General features: G+C 33.4%; 1 protein-coding gene across 1 annotated transcript in view; it reads left to right on the top strand.

Annotated features, from left to right (window-relative positions):
* Positions 1 to 2,635: 2,635 nt before the first annotated feature.
* Positions 2,636 to 18,191, top strand: part of SGCZ (sarcoglycan, zeta) — a 180,269-nt gene continuing 164,713 nt past the window's right edge. The window contains exons 1-2 of the mRNA XM_012000633.1: positions 2,636 to 2,785; positions 2,974 to 3,061. Of these exons, the coding sequence (XP_011856023.1) occupies positions 2,636 to 2,785; positions 2,974 to 3,061 (238 nt within the window). The remainder of the gene's footprint in view (positions 2,786 to 2,973; positions 3,062 to 18,191) is intronic.

Below are 18,191 nucleotides of genomic sequence, written 5' to 3'. Positions count from 1 at the left end.
GTTAAGAGGTGATATGTTGGTGCTGATTCTCACTTAAACATATATTTGAGATCAGATTTGTGAATTGCTTAGGATTGTATCTCCGCTTAAATGACCGAAAGATTTTTCATCATTATGCGTATTTTTATTGCATGTTTGTTTTAATTAGTACTGAGTGGATAGTGTGCAAAAAGTCATGTGTTAAACCTCGAATGCAGGAGCAATGGGTCTAATCCACAAAGATGGCATGGTACTGATATAAAATACAGCAATGATTATGTGATTTGTGGATGGAAATGATGATCTTATAGGTATCAAATTTCATTTATCAAACATGAATACTTGGTTTTGGTTCAGCTCACTTGATCACATTATAATAAATAAGTATAGCATAATAATATATTGATGTTCATAGGAACACAGCATAGAGAATAACTCACTACCTCTGAGAGCTGTATGTTTAATGGTTCTACTAAGTAAAAAGCTTATGGGTGCTATCACAGTGAAATTTTAATCTAGATATAAAAATTTAATTCTGACAAAAAGAATTAGGAGAATTATATGACAAGAAGGGAAGAGTGCTAGAGGCAGAGCTTCAATAAGATCTCTGTGGTTAGAGTAAAAGGAGATTGTTAAGTTGCAGACAAAGATGTGGAATGATTAAACTTTTAAACTTTCATCTCCTTTTTTTTTTTTTTTGAGAAAGACTTTCACTCTGTCACCCAGTCTGGAGTGAAGTGGGTGCAGTATGGGCTCACTGCATCCTCTGCCTCCCAGCTTCAAGCAGTTCTCCTGCTCAGCCTGCCGAGTAGCTGGCATTACAGCCGCCCACCACCATGCCCAGCTAATTTTTTGTATTTTTAGTAGGGATGGAGTTTTGCCATGTTGGCCAGGCTGGTCTCAAACTCCTGGCCTCAGGTGATCCTCCCGTCTCAGCCTCCCAAAGTGCTGAGATTGCAGGTGTGAGCCACCATGCCTGGCCTAAACTTTCAATTCTACCAAGTCTATTTCTCTTTTAAATTAAGTAAACTATCCATTGCTTTCTCAACCTATTTTTTCCATCTTAACATGTTTAATAAAGCAATAATCCTTATACTTACATAGTCTATAAATTATATATACAAATGCTTTTGCTGTTTTACTCTACTGTTCACAGAAACTTATGTTTAATATATCTAGTAACTCAAAAGCATATAGTGTCGCATATTTTAAAACTCTAAACCAAACTCATATATGCTATATCATACAAATATTGAGAGAAAGTGAACATAATTTCGACCTAGAGTTTTTTCACAGTTTTTTGAACTGCAAGATGTTTCATAGACTTCTCCCGTTTCTTACATTCAAATATTCAATTGTATTTAATTCAAAGCTCCTTTTTAACATACTTAGGTTGAATTTTGCCAAGATTGAATAGAATTTTGTGTGTGTGTGTGTGTGTGTGTGTGTGTGTGTGTGTGTGTGTTCACGTATGAACCATCATCTTTATGTCATTATCAAGAGACAGCAGTATTCTTCTTGGGTATAAGATAGCTGTTTGCAAACCGTCTTTAGTCCATGAACTCTTCTTTAAACAGGATTTGGATGTATCACTTGATTAGGATGATGTAATTAATTTTAAATATTTTAGATTTCTTAGGAGATAAATGTCTGCAGCATAGTTACACCTATGGAAAAGAAAACTAGACTTTTTTCTTTTAAAACTGCAGAAATAAACCATATGTATATAAAATCACAAATTCCAAATCCTAATATTGAGAGTTTTAATATAGCTTACATATGAAAGCGCTTGATAATTGACATTGACATAGACATGACATACTGCCTAGATGGTGAGGATGATATTGATGGAGACTTTCGCAGTATTTCAACATCCACAATGCAAGCACTAAGGGAGCAAGTATTTTTCTATATTTTGATCACCAAAATGTCCCCACCTCTAGAACATTATATTGTACATAGTGAGTATGCAATGAATATTTATTGAATAAATTAATACAGATTTGTAAACGATCACCCAACTTAGGTTTTAGATCAGTAAAATGAGAATGTAGGGATTTGAATGTTACTTGTCTGAGGGAGGTATGACAAAAGCCTAGTATGTGAGCTGTTAAGGCAGTGTTGTTGTCCTTCAATACACTATTTTTACTGTTAAATGCTAAATTACTGATAAAAGTCAACATGTAACCAGAGGTATATGTCCTAAAGCAGAATTTACAAAAATCTTATATTCTATATACTTCCTTGTGAAATCCTTGTATGATTTACAGAGCATTTCCATGAGATTGAATAATACGGTACTATAATATCAATTTTACTCTGAAGATTTTTTATCTACTGAGTAGATAAAAATTCTTTCCTTCAGCAACATGCTGAGTGATAGTCACATAACTGCATAGACATGGCTGTTGTGGTTCCTTCTCCTGGATCTTTCCTTTTGTGACAAAATTAAGTTAAAAAAAAAATCCCAAATAGACACATACAGTTAAATTGCTTTGTGATAAGTGCTTTAAACAAACTAAATGGAGAGTGGGAGTTTGAGGACTGAAAGACTCAGTAGTTACGCTGATTAGATGAGCCAATTTTGAGAAGGTGGCGTTTAAGCTGAGATCTGAAAGTTGCAACTTAAACTTAAAAAGGGACTTTTGCCTTTGGGATGGCATCTGGAATATCTGCACCGGCAGGCATAGAGGACACTGGGAGAGAAAGAGGAAAAGGGTTACTACACCTTGATGTACAACAATCAGTAGACTTGGAAATGCTTGCCTCTGATAGTACCACTTACGAAAATGAAATATGCTGTCAAGTAAATATTATGAGACTGTCAGTTTTTTACACTGTCCACCAATGATTGGGATATTAAATTAACTGTCTAATATAAAGCAAACAAATTAAATTTTTGAGAATATGTAAACAAATGCAGTATAATTTTATGTAAATTTGACTATATTTCTGTTTTCTATTTGATTTATTTATTTTATACATGTTTCCCAGGATAGTCCACTGGTCTTACAGTCTGACAGGAATGTAACAGTGAATGCAAGAAATCACATGGGGCAGTTAACTGGACAGCTGACCATAGGTGAGTGTTTTGGGTAAAGATTGCCCCTACTGTGCTTGGTGTTTTTGTTGTTGTTTTTTGTTTTGTTGTTGTTGTTGTTTTGAGACAGAGTCTCACTCTGTCACCAGGCTGGAGGGCACTTTGGGAGGCCAAGGCGGGCGGATCACGAGGTCAAGCGATTGAAACCATCCTGGCCTACTGTGCTTGTTTTAATTGAGAAAAGTAGAAGTATGTTATTTCTCTGATATATAACTCAACATCCCATTACAGCCCAGTTTTCTTGTACATGATTTGACGTGTCATAAGCTACTCATGTTTCCTCTATTTAGTAGTTATTACTCTTGTCAATATATTATTATGAGATTGAATTACATTTATTTTGCTGATCATTACTCTTGAATTATGAAATGCACCATTTTTCTAAGAAATATTTTCATAGCATATGTTAAATTATAATAAACTTACGGAAATGTGAGATGATATAACATTTTTAGGTCTGTCTCTTTTCTAGGGGAAATATTTTCTAATAAATTGTATCTGCTCATATAAATTAGAAATTACATGAGTTGAGTATAATAAATATTCACATTTATCAATTACTTCTACATTTGATGTTGAAATTATCTGTATTTTAAGATTTATGGGCTTTATGTGTTATTAACATAAATTAATGGTGAAGTGTTACTTTTTTCTCATGTCAAATAAATATTTTAACTTAGAAATTTATATCAAAATACAAGATGTGATTACTTGACTCAGTTTTTATAAGAAGGCAAATAAGTAATTTGTAATGTAAAGTTTTGATATGCATGTAGATTCTGAATTATTTTTATAACACTGTATTGGTTCTGTGGATAAATTGCTTAATATAAACATGACATATCTATCTATACATACATATATATATAAAGAGATAGAGAATGAGAAAAAGAGAAAGAGGAAAGTAAATTACAGCTTTGAGGACTGAGGTGTTGTTAGTTTAATGAGAAATTAATCATCTTTAAATGCAAATGTATGTTTCCAATATTTCTAATTAAATTATGCAAAAATAATACATTTGAAATATGAGCTTTAAAAACATGATTTTGGATTCTGTGTACTTAATTTGTAGGTATATGTTTTTTAATATTTGTTTTGATGAAACCAAAAGGGAAACATTTTAGCATATATGAATTTTCTAAAAATATAATTTTATTTGTGAAAATTGTTTCGGTTTACATCACAAAAGTTTGTCATTACATATCTATTAATTGCTACAACTGGATAATGTTTTGTGATAATTAGAAATATAACAGTTATAGAGGGGTGCTATTAGCAAATGGATTCAAGATTAAATAAAAGAAATATGTGTATGGAAATAGAACTAATTCAGAAGCAAAAACCGTCCACTTAAATATTCGTGCTAATTCACTCCTGTTATGTTGGAACTGCAGAAACTATAGGCCTATGGAAACAGGCCTAACCTTGGTAGATTTTCCATATCCTAATTTTCTTAAAGTTGAGAACTCTTCAGCCACATGGAACTTCCTTTTGCATTCAGTCTTTGATATAAAAAGTTCTTAGTAGAAACGTCAAAATGTAAATTAAGAGTCGGGCGTGGTGGCTCATGCCTGTAATCCCAGCACTTTGGGAGGCCGAGGCGGGTGGATCACGAGGTCAAGAGATCGAGATCATCCCATCCAACATGGTGAAACCCCATCTCTACTAAAAATACAAAAATTAGATAGGCATGGTGGTGGTGTGTGCCTGTAGTCCTAGCTAGTTGGGAGGCTGTGGCAGGAGAATCACTTGAACCTGGAGGTGGAGGCTGCAGTGAGCTGAGATCGGGCCACTGCACTCTAGCCTGGGCAACAGAGTGAGACTCTGTCTCAAAAAAAAAGGTAAATTAACTGCACAAAGATTATATACCCATGCACTGTCAGACACAATAGCTACATAATTCCTGCCTATAGAGCAAAGCAATCATTTGATTATATGAAGTACAAATACTGTTTGCATTTCACTGCGTGATTTCCTGCAGGAAATAAAGAATATAGTGTGCTAGGATTTTCAGTTACCCTTCCAAACTGATTGTAATGTTATATTGATATTTGCCAAATGAGAGAAAAATAGCAAGAGGAGGAGAGAGAAAGAAAAAAATGTTAAGCTGAGTTTTAAATGCAGCAAATTATTAAGTTAATGACACAGCAGCTTATTGTGCAGAGAAATACATTTATTCCAGTGAGGATTTAACTTAAAGACTATTTAATATCCTGGTCCTTTGAGTGTATTTTTGATGACTTATGTATTTTTACTGGTTTGCATATTTTAATGAACATAGTACAAAAGAAGACTAGGGCTGTGTGAAAGGAGATAATGTATTCATATTTGAAACAAAGGTACAGGGAGCTACTTAGTAGTTTGTTGGGTACCAGCAGAATAGTTAATCTTTTGGACCCTCAGTTTTCTCATGTCTAAAATGGGGATAATGACACATTTTGAATGCTGTTACAAGCATTATGGTGATGTCAGTGTCTACAAATGGTAGGCAATTGTATATTGAATCTATTATTGTGATGATAGTGAGTATAATTATTGGTATCACTTATGTTACAAATACAGTGATATGGGAGAAATCTCATGATGTTTTTCTATTCTGGGTATCTGTGTGGTATTAGATAAGGCTGAATTATGATACTGTTGAGAGATATGTTACAAAACACAACACAGAAAGTGTATCCCGTGTTCAGAAACTCTTCAATTATGTAAGAATAAATTTACCTTTATGTAGAGTTTGAAGATATACTTGAATGAGGCAATGTAGAAATTAAAATTTATTTCTAAAGACTCTAAGTTTAATTGTGTATACATAAAGTAGCTGTTCTAACCCTCTTTGTCTATTTCTTTTCTTATTCTTTCAGTTTTTATGTGTATGGCCTCAATTATAGTATAGTCATGATACTATTTTTGCAATATTAAAAAAATTACCGCACAAACTGAATAGTTATGGAAAAGAATTTCAGTTACTCTTCATTTTCTAAGTAAAATAATTCTGTTGTCTACCAACAGAATGCATTGATTTCTGTTAGAAATGTATAGTCAATTCTAAAAATATAATAATTTGAATATTTTTCCAGATTTTATTCTCATTGTACCATTTTCCTCAAAAATGTATGTAAGTAGTTTCAGCAAAGCAAATATCAATTTCTCTTGTACCCTACCTTTTTCTTTCTCTATAAGCCTAGCTTCCTACTAATTCCACTCACAGGGATATATGTAGTTCAGCGATTAGACCAACCCATGTGGTAATCCTAATGCTGACTCACTGATAGAATTTTAAATCAAATTATTTCTAATACAATAAATGCAAAAGAGAAATATTTTATACATACACTGGCTCAAGCACAATAAAAACTAAATCTAAATATTTTAAAACTTTAGGTAGAAAAATCAATTTGACAAACATTTTTGTGAATTGATGAAGTTCCAGGCTTTATGAATTTGACCAGATAATATCCAGTTTCCCCCATTAAGTCTAGGATTCTAATTTTCATGACCTTCATAACATTGGAGGAGATTGGTGGACTCAAGATTTCTTCCTCCAAATTTCTCTTCTTAGAATAAAGCTGAAAGAGAGGAATGAGATTGTTGTTGAGAAGTGGTTAAAGAAAGTACAACATCCCAAGAGGTCAGACTCCTTGAAGAAAAAGCAAGAACTTTCTTAAACAAGTTTCAGAATCATTCTCCAGGTCAAAATTTTCTATTATTTAATGTATAATTACTATGTTCTTTAGCACAATATTATTTTTCTTTTATAGGTGAAAAAAGTGTGTGACTTTAGGTGTGTTATATATTCATATATGTTGATAACATGATGATATTTTCCATGACTTTCTATCAAAAAAGTGGGTAAAGGATGTAAATTATGCACCATCTTTGTGAGTTTGTTTTAGTATCTCAGGAAGAACTACAGTATGTGATATATAGAATAAAAATCTTTATGGTAGTATAAATAAAATATGAGGTTTTGATATAGACTTTGTTTACAACATTAATAATAATTCTGTAGTAATTTGGTTCACTGAAAAGGTAATACTCTTTCCCACAATATCATGAGGATAGTTATATTTTATTTATCAATAACATTACATTGATATTTAACAGACTATATTTAAACTACTTTTATAAGTAGTTAACAAAGTATAGGTTGATTTCAGTAATATAATTTATCCTTTAAAAATCTTAGCCAACCTGGCTGTTTTTAAGCTAGAGATTGCTTTTTCTTATGTTACAAAAATATCTTTTATTTTTGATAAAGCAATGGCTAAAAGCTAATATTTTCCTTTCTCATGTGCCTTGTGCCATCATTCTATAGCAGAAGGATAAAAATGAAAGGAGGATAAATTCAGAAACCGGAAAAAGAATAATCTTAACTGGTAGAGCTAGCTTTGTGCTTTTTATTCTGTTTATTTGTTTGTTAGTGTTCTGCATTTAAATTTTAGTCACAGTGACTTTTGAGATACTTATCATGGCTACTTATGGGACCCTATGTCATAAACAAGAAGTAGTTCCACAATCCCACATCGGTATTATTATCCCAGTAAAACATTGAGGTTAATTGGGTATTAAAAAACTGAATGTCATTCTGAAATTTTAGTTTTAGAGTATGCTTAAAACCATAGTCTTATGCTTTAAATAGGATCTCATATTTCATCATAGGTCTCCTTGTTTAATGCTCAATAAATTTGGAAGAATTAATTCTGAATGAATTAACACCTAGGAAAGGCTTGCTGTTATTGTCAGAATCATTTACTTATCTTTGATGTTCTCATTTATACTTATCAAAAATCAGTGGCATAATCAAATTGTATAAAAATCTTAATTATAATCTTTACTTTCTCATTTTCTGTTTTTCCTCAGTAATTCTTGAAACTTAGGCCTTAAATAAGCCTGACTATATGTTAATAAGGAAGAATGCCATTTGCAAGCAGTTAAAGAAAGTGATATTTGTGTTTATTATGATTTTCCTTTTTCATATTTTACACTGAGCAATTAACATCACTTAACAAAAGAAACTGTTGTAGACAGCTTTTGTAGCAGAGTTGACTCCGGTTTCTTCAGAGATCTGAGGTGCTTGCCTTCTTTTTCCAAGAAGGTTTATCAAGTCGGGGAATGGAGATGATGATAGTCAGATGGGCCACAATAAAGGTATTAAGATTGATCATTTGCACTTCTCAGAGTGCGTCGATCAGCTACACATTTAAAAATTTAAAAAGACTATATATATATGTATGTGTGTGTATATATATGTGTGTGTATATATATATGACAAAAGAAGATTTGTTTATTTAGAAAATCAACCATTAGGATTCTGAAAGTAAATAATTATTAAAATTTGTTTTCCTGTATTTTTGAGTCAATATCTATTAATAAGAGCATCCATGTTATGAAATAACTTCCATTTTAAAATTATATAAGTTTATGAAAAGATTCACGTATATATAAAGATTCTATTGGTAAATCTTTACTCATAAGAAAGCATATCTATCTTATAAAGTAATTAAACTACAGTGATGTTCCTGGTAATAAAGGTGTAAAAGGAAATGTAACCAAATGACCCACTGTACTTTAAAAGAATGCATATGATCTTATGAGAAACAAACACATTTTTCTCACATGTGCTGAACAAAATATACATTTTGCTTAATAGAGGGAAATCTGGATGGTATAATGTGCACTATTTTTAACAACTCTACATTAAAAGAAGCATTGAGCCTAGTAATCCTCTGACAAAATGCTTTAAAGAAGGTTGGATGCATGACAAAAAGGGCAGTTATGTAAAATAATTGTGGAAGGGAGACAAAGAAACAGAGCATGTTTATTGGTCCAACTCAATTCTGAAACAAAAATCTAGACTTACTTGCAAGACATGGTTTGTCTGTGTCTTTTAAATACACTTTAAATGATGTATAATTGGACCTGTGTTTGCCATTAGTCAGTTGAGGTGAGATCTTAAAACGTGAGTTGACTGTGGCCGGACCTGTTCATTTCCGTAATAGCATGACCTGATGATGAAATTAATATTGATGAAATTCCTTTCAAAAAAGCTAAAGACCTTCCCTAAGACTCTTAACTGGATTAATGCCCCTCTGCCCGCCTCCAACATCCTTCAACATCCAAGAACTCTCTCTCTCTTCTCCTCTCTCTCTTCTCCTCTCTCTCGTCCCCTCTCTCTCTTCCCCTCTCTCTCCCCCAACAGCACACACACTTGCCCAAAGTATCAAAGCAAGGAAAGTACTAGGAAGCAAAGTCAAGGTCAGGACAACTTTTAGAAAGAAGATTTCCGAGTCTACACACATAGACTGATTAAAACCTCAGCATTTTAATATCTTCAGAAACTATTTTTAGGAAGGACATATACTTCACCAATTAATAGCATGGATTCTGGAGACTGCTAAATCCCAGATCTGTCAACTGCCAGCTACGTGACCTTAGGTACATTACTCCAGGCATCCATTCCAGGTTTCTGCGGGGACAATATGAGTATTCGCCTCATACAGTAGATGTGAAAATTAAATATGTTAATATATAATAAGGTATTGAAACACTTCCTGGAGCATAATATGCATTATGTATAAGTTAGTGATTGTGATTTTTTTGTTAGCCCTGCATGTGTACTACTCTATACACATGACCAAGTCTCTGAGATTTAGTTGCCTTGTGTATGAAATGAGTCTATTTTGCTAGATTGTCTCCATGACTCTTTTCTGTTCCAAGTCTAAATAATGAAAAGCTACTTTTTACCTTTGGATAAGGGAGTCAGTTGATGAATCTCCTGGTCCTTACATTGCTCAATATTCAATTGTCCTGACAAAATGCCATCTGATTTGATTTTTTGACATCTTAGTCATACAGCATAGGCACATATTTTGCGCAAAAATTTAAAATGAAGAAGGTAAATGAGCACATCTAAATCAACATCCTAGTTATGCTTTTACTCTTTTATCAAGTTTTGGCTTATAAAATGTTTTTTTTCAATGAAATTTAATCCACAAAATAATTTAAGTACAATTAGCTTATTTTTGTTAGTGCTAAGCATAAGCATGTTTTTTGTTCCTAAATGCATACAGAAAAAATGTAGATGAGAGTCTTATAATAAATATTTAAAGGCCCTGAAAATGACATATAATCTTGCATTAAAGCAATTACAGTGAACACCTGGGAATTGTTTAATTGACTGCAGATGGCATAGGATATGTAAAAACCAAATTTATGTTTTTTGTCATTGACTCATTTTTTTTAACTTAGAGAATGTCGTAATAGTCTGGGATAATTTAATAAAAACGAATGTTTGATGTAAAGTGAGCTGTGCAAATCTTGAAGGATAGATCAACAAAACACTTAGGTTTAATACTACATATACATTTCAAATGATTAAATGCATTGTTGATTTTGAGTTAATTATTAATTAATTCATGTTAATAAATTTATAATTAATGTATTTGAGGAAATTGTAAGTTGAAGTAGATGCCTGTGATATCAGGAGAAGGATGTCACGCTTTAGAAATTAGAACTCTCAGTCTTTGTAACTCAGGTGTCATGAGAATTATGTCTGAAGGAAAGACACTAATGATTATGTTTTGAAAAGTTGTATCAAAGGAGCATTTATATTATTTTTTAAACATCCTGAGTCATTATACCAATTTCTCAAAGTTGTGCATTGTTTGTGTCCTACAAACAGAAATATGGACTGGCTCAAATATTTAATTAAATTCACATTTATTTGTAGAGATAGAAGTGCAGAATCAGGGAATACTACAGATTTTCCTTCCTGGAGGACCTAGACTAAAACCTGAAGGAGACGGTTTTGCTGGTCATCTTCAACCTTTGCTGGCTTGCTCCTTCTCTTTCCAAGTGCCCCATGCCCTTGTTTAACATCAATCACTGCAGTTGTACAAAGCCAGCTCCACTTAACAGTGCTGTGTGCTATGGTCTTAAAGACCATTCTTGCATGGTATTGGCCTCTACTTCTCAAGACCAAGGGTAGCTAATCTGCTAAAATAATTTATACCTATATGTCAATGAATACTGTATCTTTGAAATGTTTCCTTTTCCAGACAAAATATGTGTATTTCAAACTATGACCTTTGGTAACAATATCTTTAGTTGTTAAAGTGATTCTAGTCTTGAGGGTATAGAAATCAGGGTGATAGGATAAAGTGAGAAACTGTGCCTCTTTTAAGACATATTGTAAAGGTGTCCTCTTCCTTTATTTTAGCACTACTTAGGCCACTCCATCTCCTTTTATATTAATAAAAAACGTAATGCAAGTCTATTTCAATAAATATAATGCATAGACTATTTCTTAAGTGCACAATATTGCAGATGCAGAAATCACCAAGCAGATGAATAAACACTTTATTAATTTGGTAATTATATAAATGTATCCAAAATATGATTATATCTCTAGTGTTTGAATTTTAATATTAAAGTAATTGTAATAAAATAGAAATGATGTATTACAGGGCCAGTTAAAAGATAAAAGCAAAATAAAGTAACAAAAGAGTGGTTTTAAATTTTCTCTTTTAGATATTTCATTAGACCTTATGACTACATAACTTATCTGAAATTAATGAGTCTATAGCTTATACACTTAACCAAGCATTCTTTTTAATGAGGCTCCCTTTGTGGGACCTCAGAATTGCAGGTACATTGGAGTTCCATATAGAATTGACTTATGGAACATGCAGTTTTGTGTTTGCCTTGATAAGAAACGTGTCTTTGGAAATTTGGCTAATGGGGCATAATGTTCACAAATGTAAGGTTATGAGAATAATTATCTGAAAACATCTGGAGGCAGGAAACTAAATAAAATGTAGGAGTCCATATGTACACAGAAGATCATTCACTTCAGTATTAGGGTTCCTAAATGAGGTGGCACCCAAGCGCAGATGACTGTCCAACAATACTAATTGCCTGGTCATGGGGTAGAGAGAGAAGCTAGGGGCAAACAGTTACTTATGATCTAGGTCTGTCAACTACAGTAGTATTTTTCTCCTGACTTTCACTTTGGATTTTGTGTCTATTCTTGTATTTAAATTTGGAAAAATTCCAAGTCAGATAATGTGTGTACCAGAAAAATAAACCACAGTGGGAATAGAAAATTGAGCAAAGGAAGAGGAGAAAATGAACCCCAGCTATTCTTCTGTTTCCAAGTATTTATTAGACTCCTGACAATATATATTTCGTAATGAGGAAACAATATTACCCAAATCTCTTCAGATTTCTTAATATTGTTATGAATCCCTTAATCAGCATTCTTTGGTTAAAATATTTAGTCAGTTCTGAATTCATTTGCAACCTTTGTTTCCAATATTATGTCTAGATATTTTGTCATATATTTGCCTGAAGTTAAGAATTTTTAATACTATATGATCCCTCTGTGTTTTGATCCAATAATCCTATGGAAAAAAAAAAGAAAAATCTCATTTTTTCATGGTTTAGTTTGATTCTGAGGTCACGTGTTAGCTATTTTGTTTTCAACATGCTCACAAACCCATCCATCTATTGTTTAACTAATCTCTTTCCTTCCTCTACCCCTCCCAAAGGAATTAGAGCATATTAATAATTCATAAATTTTGGAGCTCACCTTTTCTCATGTCATAGTTAGAATTAAAAAAATTGTTTCTATTCTTACATTGCCTTTGCCATACTTCATCGTTCTACAAAGATTATTGAATGTAATTCAAAGACCAGCCTGCCGCTCCAGGGAGGCATGCATTGCAGACTAAGAAAATGTGCTTTCTTTCCTCATGTCTCTTCCAGAGGTCCTTATGATTCCACATCCTTATTCTTCTAATTCTACTAACTGAATCAGTAAATCTATCAGCTACCTAAAGCACACTAGAGTGTTATAGGTAAATATATCTGGGGAAGAAAGCCTTCAATATTACACATTAAGAAACTGACCATACATATTTTCACATTACAGGCTTTGAGAAATCATAAGTCACAAGTATAATGACTAAAATAAAAGATACAGACAGTACTAAGTGTTAGATTGGACACAAAACTACTGGAACTTTTATACTCCTGCTGCTAAAAATGCAAAACATTACACTATTCTGAAAAAACAGTTTGCCTGTTCCTATCAAGTTACACATGCAACTACCATATGGTCCAACAATCTCACTCCTAGGTGATTGCCCAAGTTAAATAAAAACATGTTTACATCACAAAGTTTATAGAGATATTTACAGCAGCTCTATCCACAATTGCCAACAACAAGAGTCAACTCAAATATCCTTCAGCAAGACAATGGATGAATACACTGTGGTATATTAACACAGTGGAATGGTATTCAACAACTTTTTTAAAAAGCTATTGACATTATGTTAGGTAAAATAAGTCAGTCTGGCAATTTATATACTGTATGATGGCATTTATATGACATTCTTAAAAGGACAAAACTATGGTAAAACCAGATTCATGTCTAGTTCATAGGGATGGCATGGAGGAGGGGTTAGGTACAAGGGGATAGCACAAGAGAGTTTTTGGAGGGTGATGACTCTGTCCTATATTTTGACTATAGTGATGATTACACAGCAATCTGCATGTGTTAGGATTCATAGAAGTATACACCAAAAATTGACTATATATTAGCTTGAAAAATTTTTAAGTTTTTCCCAAATTTACATGATGTCTGTCATTTTTTATATATGTAACTTAACATTTTGAACGCTAATATTTTCTTCATGCAGCTATTTAATACTGTACTTCAGGTCCAGTGGGTAATTTATCCTGTATGCCTGGGTTTTTATAATCCTACTTGACACATAGTAGCCCCCAAATAAGTGTGGAATAAGTCATTAGAATATCTTGAACATTTTCCCCAATACTTATTTTTTTAGATCTTGGTTTTCATGAGATAATTTTCAAAAATGTGTGTCACTACTTTATTTGGCTCATGATTTTGTTTGTTCTTTACTTTACATTTCTGAAATATGGAGGCATTCATAATCTTCATATTCAGGAACATTGAGTGTCTTAGAATAATGCCTACATTTCTTTTACTGGTGATTTTTGGTTCATTTGTGATTATATTGTTACTGAATATTATTTAAAGGAGTTTCTTGTTCTTGAACCATCATCCTTTTCAAAATAAACCTTATGATTGCATAGATCTTGTCAAATAACTTGTGGAAACTTTTGACAAGGTCTGTGGTATGTGTGTAACTTTTTTTCTCTCAGAGGTATCATCAAATGTATAATAAATGCTTGTTGATCGCAGAGATTCTCATTATTGAAATCACTCAATCCTTCTTGACTTAAAGCAAGTTTGGACTCGTCTCATTTCATTTTCACTCTTAAGGCTGATAAAATTATTTGCAAATAATTTCCGGTTGAGATAGCCATCATTGCTGTTGGCTTCGTCTGTTTTTATGACACCTATATCTGCTATCTAAGTTGTGCTGTGTGCTCATTATACATACAATGAACGTATATTATACGTGCTTCTTTAGCATATCACATATATGTGGATAACACCCAAATCTATCCTTCTGACTTTTTCTCTCTTTTTCTTCTAGCGTAAAACCCAATGAACCAATTATTATTATTTTTGTGGCTATGCCTACACCTGACTATCATGTTGATTTCTAATTCAACATTCATCTATCACTGGGTATTTTAAAAACACTAAGTGGTCATTTATCTCGGCCTCAATTTGTAGTATTAAAAGATAGTGATACCTAAGTTTATTTTCAACACTAATATTTCATATTTGCTGAGAGTTTTTTTTTAAGTTTAACAAAACTAATCAACTTACCTTCAAAACCCAGCTTTTCTTTGTTATATTCTCACACATAAACAGTGTATCATTTAGAATAGCCCATAACAATTTTGGGGTACAACAAATACGTCACCTCTGCTATGAGTAACTTTCTTAAAGCACGATAAAAATAGAAATTATCTATCTTCATTGGTTAAAATCACATTATCACATTGATAAGAGGAAAGAGATGAATGCAAGTAATGTGAAGCTACTGCAAACTACATATACTCCACTGAATACATGTATGGTTGTTAGGAATGAGTAGCTTTAAAAGAGAATGCATTTAGAATGTAAAAAAAAAAGATACACGGCAAAGCTGATTTAGTGTCAAACAGAAGCTCACAGGGTTACTGGCTGCACGTAGAAAATGATGAACACCAAATATGCCTTTGGTATAAATAAACCAAAGGAATAAACCAAAGGAATTACTTTATGTAGAGAATATTTAGTGGCTTGAGGAAAACAGCGGTAGGGTCACAGCATAAGTAACAAGAGCAAGTAGTTTTGAAATAAAATTTGATAAGTGTTTCCAAGAAAGAATATTAGGTGGTGTTACAAGTAATTTAATGATGACTATGATTTTAAATGGGCCTTCTGGCCTCCTTCCATTCTCTACTTTGCTATGCCTCTTTCTCCCTAACCATTTTGTAATTTTTATGGTGACATAATAAAAGCTTTTCTGTGTCAGACCTTCCATAGATATGAACTTAGTGTTTTCCTGTCTTTCTGCATAGCCAACGTAATAAAGTAATAAATAAATATTTTAGCATAATTGAGCTTTCACATAGGGAAATATTTCAAGGTGCGTGAAGTTACATAATATATACTAAATGGTGACCCTGAGTTTTAGCATAAAGCCAGGGCAGCACAACTAGAACGTTTAAAGGATTTTCCAACTCACTGCTCCTGCATCCCTTTCACCTTCAGAGCTAGAGATATTCCCTCTGTGTCTGCCCCTAGCTCGCACCCACCGTAGTACCTGGTGCTAATCTTATCTGCTGACAAGGAGAATACTGAACCTTATTGCAATGTCACTACTGGTTCTTTTCTGTCCTTGGTATTTCCATCCCCTATTAAATGAATTTCTGGATGTACTAGTGTAATAATTCATTGTCTCCTTTGTCAGGAAAGGTAGTTTGCATATGAAAGGCCTAGGTTCAAGTTCAGTCCATATTGTATCATTTTTAAATACAAGTTCAACATGTTTGTACATTATTTGTTCTGAAAAGTTCCTTTAAGTTTGAGCTAAGGATATGAGAATAGTATCGAAGATGTGCTTTATTATGTAAACTAGAAATAAACTGATGAATAGGTACAAGTTGAGGGTGTCCAGTTGACTTCTCTGTGCCTCAGTTTCTTAAACATAAAATGACCATTTTAATAATATCTTTCTACTGGAGTTATGTTGATGATTGAGTTGGGATAAGTGAAATTCTTTTCACATATTAAGTACTAGAAAAGTGTTAGCTGCTATCACTATTAATAGTAGTAATATTTATTTCCTAGTGGGAGAAAAAGCAGAAGGTATTTTTTACTCAGAGTTACTCTACTTTTTATTGGATGGTGTGAATGATTATCCAAAGTAGTATTTAATTCTAGCATCTTTAGTTTGTTAAGGGTTATCACTTGATTTATCAGCATAGGCAGGTGGTTCTGTGGGTCATGGCATTCATGAGACTGCTGCTGGGTGCTAAGCACAATTAAATTACCTATAGCATCTGTCGCTATAACACTTAACTGACAGGATATTAAAGTTTTATAATCATTCCCTGTTAGTTTTCTGACATTCCAACAGCTCCCTAATTCTGGTAAAAAATGAATTAGTCTATATGTGACTGTTTTAGATGAATATAAAAATGAGTAGTCAATTGAATTCTATTAATTGAATTATTTTACATCAATATTCACTGAAAATAGACATTGAAAAATAATCTGAACTCTATAGTATATATCTTTATTTCTTAAAGTTATCCATTCTCTCTAAAATTAACTTACAAATGTAAAGCAATTCAAACGAAAATACTAGTGATGATGAAATGTTTCCAAAGTATTCTCATTTAAATGAAAAAAATATGAAAAAATTTTAATAGCGTGCACCAAATATCACAAGCACCATAATTAGTACAGAGTGGAATTAGTATAGGTATTTAAAATCAATAACAATACAATAAGGGGAAAACGTACAAAGGAACCATGTATCAGTGGTAATTCGATGTAAGACCAAGATGTCCTTTAAAATCTCTGTGACGCGGGTGTGATGGCTCACACCTGTAATCCCAGCACTTTGGGAGGCCGAGGCAGGTGGATCACGAGGTCAGGAGCTCAAGACCAGCCTGGCTAACATGGTGAAACCCTGTCTCTACTAAAAACACAAAAATTAGCTGGGTGTAGTGGTGCACGCCTGTAATCCCAGCTACTGAGGGGGCTGAGGCTGGAGAGTCTCTTGAATCCGGGAGGCGGAGGTTGCAGTGGATGGAGATCGCACCACTGCACTCCAGCCTGGGCGACAGAGCAAGACTCCGCCTCAAAAAACAAAAAACGAAAAACACAAAACAAAAAAAATCACTGTGACTGAGAGAGGGTGGAATCAGTGATTAAATAAATTAAGTAGGTAAAATTGGTTAATAGTTTAGAAGGAAATATTAAGTCTCTTCATCTTTATACAATAAAACAGTAAATTGCCCATGGAGTAAAGGTTTCATTTTTCAGTTCAAAACAGTAAATAATGAAAAAAAGCTATTAGAAGGATTTTCCGTTCTTGTGGGAGAGCATCTTCCAGAATACATAATCTGTCAGAAGCTGCAGAAGGAAAGATTTATTGATTTACATGCATGAAAGTTAAGATTATTCTGAAGGTCAATACTCCCTAAGACAAAACTGAAGTGGCTGGACGCGGTGGCTCATGTGTGTAATCCCAGCACTTTGGGAGGCCGAGGCAGGTGGATCACGAGGTCAGGAGCTTAAGACCAGCCTGGCCAAGATGGTGAAACCCGTCTCTACTAGAAATACAAAAATTAGTTGGGTGCCTGTAGTCCCAGCTACTCGGGAGGGTGAGGCAGAGAATTGCTTGAACCCGGGAGGCAGAGGTTGCAGTGAATGGAGATTGCACCACTGCACTCCAGCCTAGGTGACAGAGCAAGACTTCGACTCAAAGAAAACAAAAAAACAAAAGAAAACAAAAACTGAAGTAATGTAAATAACAACTAAAGTACCATCTCATTGGAGATTCTAAAGAAGGCTTACAGGAGGTGGTGGCAATAGCCCTCTCAGTTTGTTGGGGGACTTCTGTTGTTGGCATACATTTACCCCAATCTCTCCTGGGTTTGAGACCCCACTTCC

The sequence above is a fragment of the Mandrillus leucophaeus genome, unplaced genomic scaffold (assembly GCF_000951045.1).
Source record: "Mandrillus leucophaeus isolate KB7577 unplaced genomic scaffold, Mleu.le_1.0 Scaffold636, whole genome shotgun sequence".
Lineage (NCBI taxonomy): Eukaryota > Metazoa > Chordata > Mammalia > Primates > Cercopithecidae > Mandrillus > Mandrillus leucophaeus.
The sequence above is the reverse complement of the archived record's forward strand: the minus strand, read 5'-3'. Positions and strand labels throughout refer to the sequence as shown.